This window comes from Populus euphratica, unplaced genomic scaffold (genome assembly GCF_000495115.2).
Source record: "Populus euphratica unplaced genomic scaffold, PopEup_1.0 scaffold1396.1, whole genome shotgun sequence".
NCBI lineage: Eukaryota > Viridiplantae > Streptophyta > Magnoliopsida > Malpighiales > Salicaceae > Populus > Populus euphratica.
In genome coordinates this window covers 1-14,066 of record NW_011501245.1, presented here as the reverse complement: position 1 = coordinate 14,066, position 14,066 = coordinate 1, and the positions used below count along the sequence as shown (strand labels likewise).

The 14,066-nt window shown below is 33.3% G+C and overlaps 1 protein-coding gene across 1 annotated transcript; it reads left to right on the top strand.

Moving 5' to 3' along the window:
- The first annotated feature begins 3,114 nt into the window (after window positions 1-3,114).
- On the top strand, window positions 3,115-9,358 carry LOC105117528 (autophagy-related protein 18h-like). Its single transcript, XM_011015216.1, has 9 exons — window positions 3,115-3,513; window positions 4,288-4,737; window positions 5,084-5,527; window positions 5,802-6,047; window positions 6,134-6,937; window positions 7,018-7,190; window positions 7,937-8,061; window positions 8,140-8,673; window positions 8,984-9,358. Exons 1-9 carry the CDS (start codon window positions 3,325-3,327, stop codon window positions 8,986-8,988), a joined length of 2,970 nt encoding a protein of 989 aa, XP_011013518.1. The 5' UTR covers window positions 3,115-3,324; the 3' UTR covers window positions 8,989-9,358.
- The last annotated feature ends 4,708 nt before the right edge of the window (window positions 9,359-14,066 follow it).

Genomic DNA, 14,066 nt, shown 5'->3' with positions numbered 1-14,066 from the left:
AATAATTACTTGCCAAACATTATTTTTTTTATAGCATGATATTCATCAGCATAACACATTGCAACAACCACCATACAATAATATTACACAGATCTTTAATCAACTTTGATTTGTGTTTTTGAAATAGAATTCACCTAAATTGGAATTTAAAGAAGGAAACTTTCATTTTAAACCAGCATGATTTTGAATTATAACATATTGAAAGATCTCTAGCGAAATAAAAGTCTTAGCACAATATAATACAAGTACAAATCTTAAGTTTAAAATATTTTTATCTAAAAATACATGTTAAAAAATAATATAAAATTGAATTAAATATATAATATGATACTTTTATTTCGAGTGGTATAATAATTTGATCCAATGAAGTTTTTTTTTTTAGTATGGATTATTGAAGCCTTTTTTATTTTTCAGAATAGGAAAAAACAATTCTCCTTTTCTTTTTTATATTTTCCACCCCGTTTTCCCCCTCCCCTCTTAAATCATCACAAAAAACAAGGTAAAGATAAGATTAGCATCTATTTATAGCCAATCCGAATCTCCCTTCCTCCCTATTTTAAGCAGTTAAATACTTTCGTGAGATTCCAAATCAATTTTCCCTTTCCAAATTCAACTCTTTTTTTTTTAAATAAATAAATATATAAATCTCATTTCATACCCATATATCAATTTTCCCTTTCCAGATTCAACTTTTTTTTAAAAAAAAAATCATTTCATACCTATTTTAATCAATTAAGTCTTTTAATGAAATCCCATATCAATTTCCCCTTCCCAGATTATTTTTTTATTTAAAAACAAATATCCTTTCCTACCTATTTTTAGCAATTAAACCCTTTCATGAAATTCCATATCAATTTCCCTTCCCGGATTCCACTTTTTTTTAAAGAAAAAAACATCTCATCTTTTTTTTTTAATAAAAAAATCTCATTTTCCTTTTTTTTTTTAAAAAAAATCTCATTCCATATCTGTTTTTAGCAATCAAATCCTTTAATGAAATCCCATATCAATTTTCCCTTCCCAAATTCAACCTTTTTTTAAATAAAAAAATCTCATTTCATACCTATTTTAAGCAATTAAATCCTTTAATGAAATTCCATATCAATTCCCCTTCCCAAATTCATTTTTAAAAACAAAATCTCATTTCATACTTATTTTTAGCAATCAAATCCTTTAATGAAATCCCATATCAATTTTCCCTTCCCAAATTCAACCTTTTTTAAAAAAAGAAACTCATTCCATACCTATTTTAAGCCATTAAACCCTTTAATGAATTCCCATATCAGTTTCCCCTTCCCAGAATCATTTTTTTTTTAAAAAAAAAATCTCATTTCATGCCCATTTTAAGCAATTTAATGAAATTCCATATCAATTTGCCCTTCCCAAGTCCAATGACTCCATACACCACCACCAATCATTGAATTACACCCTAATCTAACCTGTAATATTACAAACGATAAATAAAATATACTCTACAGATAAGAGGGTAGCTTGAGAAAGTGGACATTCACATGTCTCTCGAGCATTATTCCCTTTCCTTTATTTAATTAATCTTTTTCTTGCTTTTTTTAATTAATCCATGTTTGTTTGCAAAATTCACGGTGAACAAAATCCTAATTACATGTGAACATAATCTAATCTACCACCCTAATTACAAATTACAAACAATCTCTCTGTTTTATTTATTTATTTTTTAAATAATAATAATAACAATAATAATAATAACACCAACAATATAATAATAATAATAATAATAATAATAATAATAATAATAATAATAAATTTTTTAATTTACTTTCCGGCTATTCAGAATCTTTGTATGAAGATATTCTTTCGTCCTGTTGTCGTAGCGTAATCAAATGTCTTCTCCTATGCTATCTACTTTTACCCACGTCTCTTATTTCTCACGCTTTCTATATTTTCAAACCCCCCCTCATACTTTTTATTATTCCTTTTTAGCCGCTGTAGTTCTTACAAATTATTGATGCCAGCTATCAACTCATGATGCCATCATGTCATGTGCTCGAACTTCCCTAGAGAGACTAGATTTTAATGAGAGACGCATAAAAACTTTGTAATTAAAAATAAGGTGTGATAAAAAATTTAAGTTTGAAAGAAAAAAAAATTAGTTTTTGCATTCTCAATCCAAAGTTAACATAATATGATGAAGTCCTATTCAATTCAAAATTATTTATAATATTTATATAATTTTTTAATATCCACTCTTCACTACTTAATTATTTTAGTGATTTTATTATATGCATTCAAACAAAGAAATGAAAAGGGAATGGATATGATTAATTAAGTATAAAAGTATCGGGATAAAAAACCATAAAAAAAAAAGATAGGGTATTGGTTTGATCAGCCAATGATCAATTGTGATTTCTTCATGAACTATTTTGCACGTCTTTTTTTCTTTTCAGCACCATGTATCATAATTCTAGCTTCCATTGACTTAATAAAATCATTTGAGGTGAAATTAATTATGATATATCATTACCATTATGTTATAAGTTGTCCATATCAGTCGATATAAAAGAGAAAGAAATCAAAATTAATTGCAAAAATCTTCATCTTCCAAGCACCATACAACACATAGTCGAGGAAGAAGTTTAAGTCCCACAAGAAAGGAATTGTGGGGATTAAATGTGCTTATCCTTTACAAGAAAGAAAGAAAATGTAATGACTTATTAATATTATTATTCTATATATTTATTATTTAAAATTGGATTATATGGATAATATAAATAATTTTCAAAATTTTAGATATATTAATCTCTCTAGATTCCGATTTAATTTTTCACACCCCCTCACATTAAAATAGCATATTACTTATATCCAAATTGATTATCAATTTTTTAAGCCAAAAAAAGCGAGGAAAAAATGTTATATTTTGTAATTTCGTTGAACTCCGGGGACACCGTTCAAATTTCCCAAAGCATTATTTCCTCTTCAAATTAACTATCACTTCCAAAAAAAAAAAAAGTAAACACACGCGCTCACAAACAGAGCGTTCACGCACGCGCGAACATTTCCATCCCCATCGAGAACAAGTGAAAAAAAGAAAAAAAAAAAAAGGAAAATAGCAAAAGCGAAGCCAAAGCAAGGAACTCAAAAAACCGTCTCTCTCCCTCTCCCTCTCTTTATATCTGTCTTTCTCTCTCTAAAGTCAAAACTCATAAAAAAAAAAAAATTCCACCAAACACAGCCTATCTCTCTCAATTTCTCGTCACCGGAAAATAATTAAACTCAATTTCACCTTCTATGATCGATCGCCTGTAGCCGGTGACTTTCGGAGTTATTAATTTTTTGTATCTGTTGATTATTATGAAGAATAATAGCAACAAAGGAGAAAATAATAGCAGCAGCAATAATAACAATAAAAACAATCGGTTTATTCCTAATTCTTTGAAGTTCATTTCTTCTTGCATTAAAACCGCTTCTTCCGGTGTCCGGTCTGCCAGCACTTCTGTTGCTGCTTCTATCGCCGGTGACCACCAGGACCGCAAAGACCAGGTTCAGTTCCTTCTTTTTTTATCTCTTGGATTTTTAGTTTATTTTTATTTAACGAGATGAATTAGTATTTTATGATGATTTATGTCTTTTTGATTATTTTTTAATGTTACTGTTTGTTCGCTGCTAAAAAAAAGTTGAATAAATAATGATTGTAGCATAGGTTTTCAGCTATTAACCAAACAGACACTATTAATTTTTTTAATTAATTTTTTTTTCGAAGTAGCCTGAGGGTTTACTGATGAATTATTTGGGCAATTTAAGATTTTATTATTATTTTTTGAGGTCAATAGATTTAATTTGCTTGGCATTACTGTAATTGCTGGGTTTAATTAGAAAAGTCGATAGGTCGCGTTGTTTACTAATTGGCGAGTGGATTTGCTGGCGCTTGCTTGTTAGCTTAGCTGGCGATCTCAGTAAATTGTCATGGAATTAAGTGACACGGGATTGAATGGGAGGGCTCTGATGACGAGGTTGCTTATAGAATGAAGATGTTTAAAAATTGTGTGGAGAGGTAGAGAAAGAACACTATCACTAGGTTGTGATATTTTAAATGTTTTTTCAACGTGTAATGATGCTAATCTATTGCTCCAGCAATTTTAAAGAGTTGCTATGTCAATGAGAATCTGTTTATTTTCTTGCGATTTTGTTTTACATGAGAATCTGTTTATTTTCTTGCAATTTTGTTTTACTTCCTTTCGTTATGTTTTCTGTGTTTTGCATTTCCATTGTTAAGCTTATGTTTTGTGGCGTGGTTTCCATGGTTTGGTGAAACAGGTGCTTTGGGCTTCATTTGACAAACTAGAGCTTGGACCTGGTTCTTTTAAGAACGTCCTCTTACTTGGGTACTCCAATGGCTTTCAAGTCATTGATGTTGAAGATGCCTCTAATGTCACTGAACTTGTCTCGAGACATGATGATTCGGTTACATTTTTACAGATGCAGCCCCTTCCTGCAAAGTCTGAGGGTTGCAAAGGAGAGGGGTATAGAGCATCACATCCTTTGCTCTTGGTTGTTGCATGTGACGAATCAAAGAGCTCAGGTCTAGTGCTCAGTGGGAGAGATGGCTTTAATGAGTCTCACACGGGAAATGTTGCCATCTCTCCAACTATTGTTCGGTTTTACTCACTGAGATCTCATAATTACATTCATGTTCTGAGATTCCGTTCAACTGTGTATATGGTCAGATGCAGTCCACGTGTAGTTGCTGTGGGTCTTGCAACTCAAGTAAGCACAAGTTTTACCTAAGATGCTTTTCACAGTAACTTCTAGTCTTCTAGTGTATTTGTATATGCTGCTAGTTTTTGTGGAGTTTCACCAGTTCGTTTGAAAACCGAGAGTAATGATATGGGATGGTTGCAATTACTCGTTACTTGAAGACATTTATTGGAGGGAGCTTTTATCATCTCATAATCTACATTACTAGTTAATTGAAGACATTCATTGGGGGAAGCTTTTATCATCCCCTAATAGAAGATTATGTAAATTTATTGTGGTTTGGTTAATTAATGGAGTTAAGTGATTGAAACTCTCTTAATGTCTTCTTCTTTTTTTTTTCTCATTGTGCTGGCAGATATACTGCTTTGATGCTCTCACTTTTGAGAACAAATTCAGTGTTCTCACTTATCCTGTCCCTCAGTTAGGAGGTCAAGGAATGGGTGGGGTTAATATTGGATATGGTCCAATGGCTGTGGGTCCTAGGTGGTTGGCTTATGCTTCTGACAACCCGCTGGTGTTAAATACAGGCCGCTTGAGTCCACAAAGTCTTACTCCTCCTCTGGGTGTCAGTCCATCAAGTTCACCAGGCAGTGGGAGTCTGGTAGCTCGGTATGCCATGGAATCTAGTAAGCAATTAGCTACTGGTTTAATAAATTTGGGAGACATAGGCTACAAGACACTGTCTAGATACTGTCATGATCTTATGCCTGATGGTTCTAGTTCTCCCGTATCTTCAAATTCAAGCTGGAAAGTTGGTCGCAGTGCAACACATTCAGCAGATTCAGATACTGCTGGAATGGTTAGTTTTTGACAAGCTGAGAACTGGAATTTCAGTTATATTATGCTCTCATGTGACTGGAAATTAAAAACTAGCTTTCATGTCCTGGCTTATATGTTTCATTCTTCCAATGAAATTATTGGCTTAAGTTCTATTTTGCATTTATTTCTATTATACAGGTGTGGCTTTGTAATTTTTAGACATTCTAAGTACTGGAGGCATGTGGTGGAAAGCATCTGTCAGTATTCAAGTGTAACTCAAATATTTTCTCTCTTAATCAAGTTTTCTATTGCAGGTTGTTGTGAAAGATTTTGTTTCCAGAGCTGTGATATCACAATTTAGAGCTCATACTAGTCCAATTTCTGCTCTATGTTTTGATCCAAGTGGTACACTTCTGGTCACTGCCTCTATTCATGGGAACAATATAAATATTTTTCGGATTATGCCATCCTGCTCTCAAAGTGGACCAGGTGCCAAGAGTTATGATTGGAGCTCTTCTCATGTGCACCTTTACAAGCTCCATCGTGGCATTACCCCAGCTGTATGTTTCTGTTTCCTCCATCTCCCCAACATTATTTTTTTCTTCTATTTTTATGGAGATGTATTCCTTTGGTGTTTATCATACAGGTTATACAAGGCATTTGCTTTAGTCATTACAGTCAGTGGATTGCCATTGTTTCGTCCAGGGGGACTTGCCATATTTTTGTGCTTTCCCCTTTTGGTGGTGAGAATGTTCTTCAAATACATAATTCCCATGTTGACGGGCCAGCTCTTTTGCCTGTTGTATCCTTACCATGGTGGTCCACTCCATCTTTCCTGTTAAACCAGCATTCTCTTTCTTCATCACCGCCATCGCCTGTTACCCTTTCTGTGGTGAGCAGAATAAAAAATAATAACTCTGGATGGCTCAACACAGTTAGCAATGCTGCATCTTCTGGATCAGGGAAGACATCAATTCCATCTGGTGCCATAGCTGCTGTTTTCCATAGTTGTGTGCCCCAAGATTCACAACCTGCTCACTTGAGAAAAGTTAACTCTTTGGATCACCTAATGGTTTACACTCCTTGTGGTCATGTAGTTCAATATAAACTTTTTTCATCAGTGGGGGGAGAGCCAAGTGACATTGCTTCAAGAAATGGGCCAGCATCTTCAGTGCAGATGCAAGATGAGGAATTACGAGTTAATGTTGAATCTGTTCAATGGTGGGATGTTTGCCGAAGAGCAGATTGGCCAGAAAGAGAGGAATGCATTTCTGGAATCACTCGTAGGGGACAAGAAACTAAAGAGACGGTCATGTACATGTCTGATGGTGAAGATGATGGTATTGGGCATTCACAGTTGGTGAAGTCCCATGAACCATCTCATTTGTATCTCTCCAATGCAGAGGTGCAGATGAGCTCTTGGAGAATTCCACTCTGGCAGAAATCTAAGGTGTTTTTCTGAAAATCATTATGCATTGCTTCTGCTTATCATGTTTCAACTTTGCTTATTTTCTGTTCCCTTTGTCACAGATGTATTTCTATGCAATGAGTCATCTGGGGCCTAATGAAGAGAACTTCATTGAAGATCAAGCTGGTCAAGAGATTGAACTGGAGAAGGTTCCTGTTCATGAGGTTGAGATTAGGCGGAGGGACCTACTGCCTGTTTTTGACCATTTTCACAGGACCTCTGAATGGAGTGAACGGTAATCACAAGTTTTTCAGCATTGTAGATATGGTAACTGGGTAATAATTGTTAGGGAGGTTACCTTGTTCATTTTTTTCATCTTCAAGTGTTTTGTTCGTTTTATTTTAAGAGTGCTTTACACCCCACTTGTTTCTAGAACTTTTTCTTTTATAGCAATGGTAAGTTTGAAGCTGTTAGCAAATTCTATCTTGTTGAGCTTGCTAATTGTGAAAGAGTCAAAAAAAGATGCAAGGCTTGTTCTTTGCTGAATATTGATTTCATGGAGCGAAAGCAAAATTTTCTTACTCCTGACACTCTTATAGGGCTTATTGCTTTAGCTCATATTTCCTGCTGGGATCCCTGTCAGATATTCCATTTTGTGCTTATTAATTTTGTCTATTTTTCACATCCACTGTAATGCTCGTTGCCATGGCTTTTTTTTTTTTCTTTTCTTGTTTTTTTGCAATCTTCAGAAGAATGGAAGCATTAAATGAAGAACACTTTAGAATGTTATTTTTTTTTTCAAATAAAGAATTGAAAAACAGGTAGACACGCAACAAATGATTTATGCTTCTTAATGTATGGGAGATTTAGCAAAATATTTTCATCCATTTTGTTCAGTCTGTTTTACTCGTCTAAGATTTTCATCCATTTTGTAGTAGGAAATGGCTGAATAGTGTAGAATATCCAACTAAATAACATGTCCAAAATTTTCTTGTCAACCATTTTCATCTCAGATGTGACTCAACCTTTTGTTTTGTGCAGGGCTCAAGGTGGCGTAAGATACTCAACCTTATCTTCTGGATCTCGTGGAGTCAAAGAGTCTGAAGATGCTGTTATTTCCCACTCTGAGATTGTCTCACCTGGTTCTGTTCCAAATTCAGATGGCGGTATGACACTTTTCAAAGTCAATGTTTTATGAATTTTAGAAATAATGACTTGTTTTACTCTTTTTACATGTTCACCAGGATCATCAACAAAATTTTATCCCCCGATGATGCAAGCTGTTAATTCTAATGCTGGTGAAGGAGGGATTTCTTTGTTGGCATCACCTATTCTGTATGAAAGCTCTACTAACAAAGATAGTGGTTCGATTTCATTCAAACAAACTCAAATGGGTGATACTTCTGCTGAGAACAGTAATTTTATCAATAGCAATGTAACATCTCTAACAAATGGTCCACTTATTGCTGAAAGATTGATTGCAAAAGAAGCTCAGTCATCAGAAAGTGGTGTCACCAGTGAAGCTTCAAACATAAGTTCCAATCGTTCTGATTTGAGTATGAACACTATAGATGAGGGACCAGCAAACGATTCCCAAGATTTTGAGCATTTTTTCCATGAGGGTTACTGTAAAGCTTCAGACTTGAAAGAATGTCAAGAATCAACTGAAGTTCTTACTTTTGTGGACAACAACAGCAGTCCTTGTGATGTAGATAAATCTGAGGAAGATGGTGACAACGACGATATGCTTGGAGGTGTTTTTTCTTTCTCCGAAGAAGGTATGAATCTGGAAGTCGTGTAAAAGTTTTTCTTCTATATCATGAAAAATTAACATGAACACTAAAAATTAGGAAGCGGTTGCTGAATTGTGTGTACACAATTTCATGCTTCTCAATTTCTTGTTTCTCCTGAATTATATCTTGACACGTTATTCACAATCTACATTGTATCTAGTTTTGATTGGATTCTCATACTTTTTGCACTTAACTTCAATGATAAAGTTGTTTCTGCTGTCAGCACGGGCTGTGCTATAATAAGTTCATACCCCATCCTGATCCTGATGAAGTTGTCTTTTTATTTTGCTGACAGGTTGATGTCGGTTTTCCTGTTTTCAAGTTCTGCTTTGTTCAAGCTGCCATTCCTTACAGTTCAATTTGTTCTGAAAAAGTCAGCCTAATGGGGGTGGTTAGAAGCTAATTGATAAATGTGGCAATGATTGCCTTTTCAACAATGGAATGCTACTGACAGATTGATACGAGTAGTGAGATAATCTTGGCAGATATATTACTGCCGTTGTAAATGCCAGGCTTCTGCCCTTCTAATTCTCATGTACATGTTGTAAATTGATGTCCAAATACCAACGATTTGTGTGGAAAGGTTCTTTCTGTGCTGTGTAACATTATTTGTTCTTCAAAGAAAAAGAAAAAATAGAATAAAGAGAAATAAATTGAAATGATCTCGTTATCAATTTTTTTTTGCCTTTCCTGTAAGATGCATAATGCTTTTAACAACTGTTATCTATGTCCAATTACAGATTCAGGGATATCTGGTGGATCGTTTTATTCTCTTGCAGTGCGAATTCAGGTTCTTGGTCTCGGGTGTGTTTACTGGAATGTTGGGATTTTAATAACTCTTTGATTTAGAATTCAAAAGAGGGCACATGAACTCTGCATGGCAGTCTCTAAACCCCTCAAAAGCTTTGCATCACTCTTTCGGTGGTGCTGATCTGCAGGGTGTGGCCCCGCTCAACTGCATACCACAGCTCAAGTTCTCACTTCTCACGGTGGTGTTGGTGCTTGCGCACACTTTTCCAGATAAGTTTTTGTATTCTTCCTATACTCCATTTCTTATTTGTCGGCAGACAAGCGAGTACATGTTTGTACATGTGTTCTAGAGAGAGAGAGAGAGAGGAAACAGCCAAAACCACACTGCAAATTTTGATGTGCAACGCTAGTGGGGTTTAGATGGCGACATTCATTCAAGTCTCTACTTTGGATACCCAGACATCCTGCATATTTGTACGCTTGTGGGCTGCCTTATCAGTTATATTACTAGCAAGAAATCCAGCTAAAAAAAAAAAATGGTCCCCCTTTGGACGTCACCATATCAAGAAAAGAGGCAGCCAAAGAAGTGGTCCTTTCTATTTACACCCCAAATAGTCACCAAGATTTTCTATATCCACTACCAAGTTGAACACAGCTTCTTTACTGAATCTCTAAACTATCCTAGAGAAAAAATAGCAATGAGGTAATGATGCAGAGCTCGTTTAGGCCTGCAGCCCGGAGATGACACTGTGCCCTCGTCTTGTCCTCTAATGGGTTTGCAATTTGCTCTCTCTTCATTGAACACGCAATTTGAATGGGGCTAGCTTTGTGGTGGCCAACCCTCTTTGGGTCCCATAAGACTTGGTTTGTAGTGATAATGATAAAGGGGTATTTGCTTATGGACAACAGAATGAAGCATGCAAATTGCTAAACAGCATTGGTGATTTGGATAAAGTTTTGATTCGCACACTATTCTCTTCTCAAAAGCAAACCGAGATGACTAGTCTAGTGCATTCAAGGGAATGAATCCTCTAGATGCTGCTCCCAAGATCTTGTGTAGATAATAAACCTAAATGGGTAGGTAATTCGGCTCGTCAACCTATGCTTTAGATCATAGGTGACGGAGCATTCAAGTTTTGGTCACATGGTTTGGTGTGCTAGTGATAGTTACCCATCGAACAAGTCTCATGAATGAATAATGAATGTACAGTACACACAGCCATCAATTAGATATGAAGCCAAGTTGGCCCTAGTTTTTAATTCACCAAAATACTAGGAAAAAATCATTTTCAATGGAGCGGTCAGGACAAAAGACATGTAGTTCACGCAATGCCCTACCACTAGTCTATCCTTATAATTGGAGAGGAGATTTGTATATTAGTGGGAGATAGGTTTCTAGCATTTCTGACCATAGGGCATAGAATTTGATGAAAAGAAGGGGCAAAATGTCTAGGGTAATTATTTATAGTTAGTAGGTTTTGCTGTCGGTCAAGCTCGTAAATGAATTTGCTTCTTATGATATTGTTTTGTATGTAATCAAAAGATTTTCTCAAAAAAAATTTTAAAAAAAAATCATAAGAAAAATTGCAAGTGAGAACAAAATCATGTGAATGGGTTTGATTCTGGATAACCTTTCCACTCTAGACTTACAAATTCTCTCAAATGGCAATGTATAACATGAATAAAAAATAAAGTTCTCAAATCTTAAAATTATAGCCTAAAACTGTACAGAAACAAAGGAAAAACTATAATATTTTTTTAAAATTTTGTAATTAAATATTATGATGAAAAAATAACATGCTAACTATTCTATAGATATTAAAAATATCTTCTAAATCTAATTTGAGGGTCTTTCATAACTTGACTAGTTGTAGTCAGTCATTTTCCTCGTACAACTAGATCTATAAAATCATTTGATAAAATTTAAATACAATCTAATAGTTACAAATAAAGTTATGATTGTTTTATTATGTTGTTTATTTTATATTTTTTTGACATGGATTTTGACTTTATCTATTTACTCTGTATATAAATTCATAACAAGTGTCAAAATCATAATAAAAAATTAAAAATTAACACAAAGCTTATCAAATAATTTAAAGAGTTGAGTTATTACCTTTCGGTTTCTTGAGTGGCTAGTTGAAAGTTTTGAATTTGATTGTAGATTAAGCTGAGAAATTGATTATTATTTAAGATTTTCTCAAAGATTGGATGATGCTTTGCAGATGTAATGTGAATATAACAGCATTGGCTCGGGCAAAAAATAAAAAGAAAAAAATTCACTTGAAAACAACAGCAAGCCCTCTAGCAACCGTATCAGCTATAAGATATGATTGAATATTTGGGTTGAAGTTGCTGAAGATAGTGCTTGGATCTCCACAATTTCATGACCAAATTATGGATCATTTGAAATTAGAAGTTCTAGCTATTCACCCAATCAACTTCTAACACATTCAGTCTTTAATATTGTGGGACCAAACAGAAAATAATATATATGTGCATGGCCCCCCAATAAAAATAAAATAAAATAATTTCACTTAAACTTTACACCCATCATTCAAAATTCTCAGTGCACACCCATTATGGTAGGAAAATCAAAGCTCTCGAACAACGGAGGGAAAATTTAGGGTTGTTAATGTCAAGGACAATGGTTCTAGAATCATATACCTTTGGCCATTTTTTCTTCTGAAGTCACATTGATTCAAATTACAATCTCCATGTCACAATCTAGACTATAAACCTATTAATTTGTTGAGATTCTTGGCGTAAGATGTTTTTAAAAATATTTTTTAATTAAAATAATATTTTTTAACGAGTGTTTCTGATATTGATTCATGATAACCACATGTTTTTTTTTCTTTAGTTTTAATGATTTGGGCTTCTCAGCATCTTCTCGTACTAAATCAAAGTGTTCTATCAATCGAATTTTAGGCAAAACATTTATACTTGCTTTGATGCATTTGTAAGAAGTTTCTTTCTCAGAATCCTCATTTAGCTCTCTATCCATTCATAATCCATTCCCTAATCAATATTTCATTGGCAAAAAAAATTGTAGCCTCTCTGGTCGAAACTTCTTGCCAAATATTTATGAAAGGAATGGTTTGTATTCATTACACGCACACATATACTTGAAAAAAAAGGTATAATTAGTGGAATGTGGAGAGATAATATTGGAGGATGAGAAGAAAAGAGGAGGGGAGCAGGTAAGATAAGAGTAGCTATCTTCTTTGAAGGAATCTGTTGAATCTTCAAGGGAGAGATATTGAATCTGCAATCACTATTGTTTATGGCGACTCTTCATCATTTATTCTAGAAGAGACAGATTTTACCTCTTAATAAAAATCTCAGGACATAAATGCTACAAGATTTTGCATCGCTTTCACTTGTTCCTATCACATGCTCAACATTTTATATATATATATATATAGATATAGTATATGTATATGTGTATGTGTGTATATGGGGTGCAGCTCCCCTTGGTTTTGGATCTTGACACTGAGAATAGATAGATTGATCACCATTGATACCCTTGTCAACAGTATTTTAATTTGGCGATTAGGATTAAGATTGTTTTTGATATTTCACATTTGAGTATTTTAACTTTAAGGAGAACAAATAATATCAAATAGATTGTTTCAAGCTAAGTCCAATACAATTAAATTTGAGATCTAGATTATGTAATGAACTATGACATCAAGCAAGTTCAAATGAATAAAAAGCAAAAGAATTATGCTAATAAATTATTTTTTATTGATTCATTTCTTATTTTTTAAAACATAAACACATAATTAAATAAAGATATTAAGTAGAATAAGATGTCACAAGATTATGTTTTTTTATATGTATTCATCACTTATATTTTGGTTTAGTTTTTGTTTATTATTAATAATTTTTTAGTATTTATTAACAGATTGATTAATTTCATTAAATACTAGGACGAAGCTTTCAATTCGCATTTCAAAAAATTTATCATTCCGATAAAATTTAATTGCGCCCCCATAATTTTTTTTAGCGCTAGATTAACTTTTGATCCAGCCAAGATTAGCAGCTCTTGTCAACATCTAGTTAATAATAACATTTCATCTGTCATGTAACATGCAATGTTTTTTTTATATATATAAATTAATATAGATTAACTCAAATAATATTTTTATTTTTATTTAATTTTTTTAATTTTATCTTTTAATATTTAGTTATTACCATCTGTATCATAAATTCAATAAATTAAACTTTGTCTATTTAATATATTATTATTTTAATATTTAAAAAACTATATTAATATCTCTTTATAAAAAAAACATCATTGAATATATATTATATTTTGAGTTTATAATCATTTTTTATTGGAAAACAACTTAACAATAGTTAGATATTTTTTTATATAAAAAAATTAATTTAAGCCGATAATCAAGTGATAAGTATGGTGGGTGTCGACCACACAAGTGACACACCAAACTTTGAAAGTGGCATATGCCCCGGCCGCTGCAGATCATGGAGAGGCAAAAACAAAGAGGAAGAAGATGCAGACAAAACAAAAATACAGGAATCAAAATGTATTTTTAGCTATGCATAGTAAATCGCTCAAGATCCCATCTATTGTATTAAAAAAATTAGACAATGTGCATTTG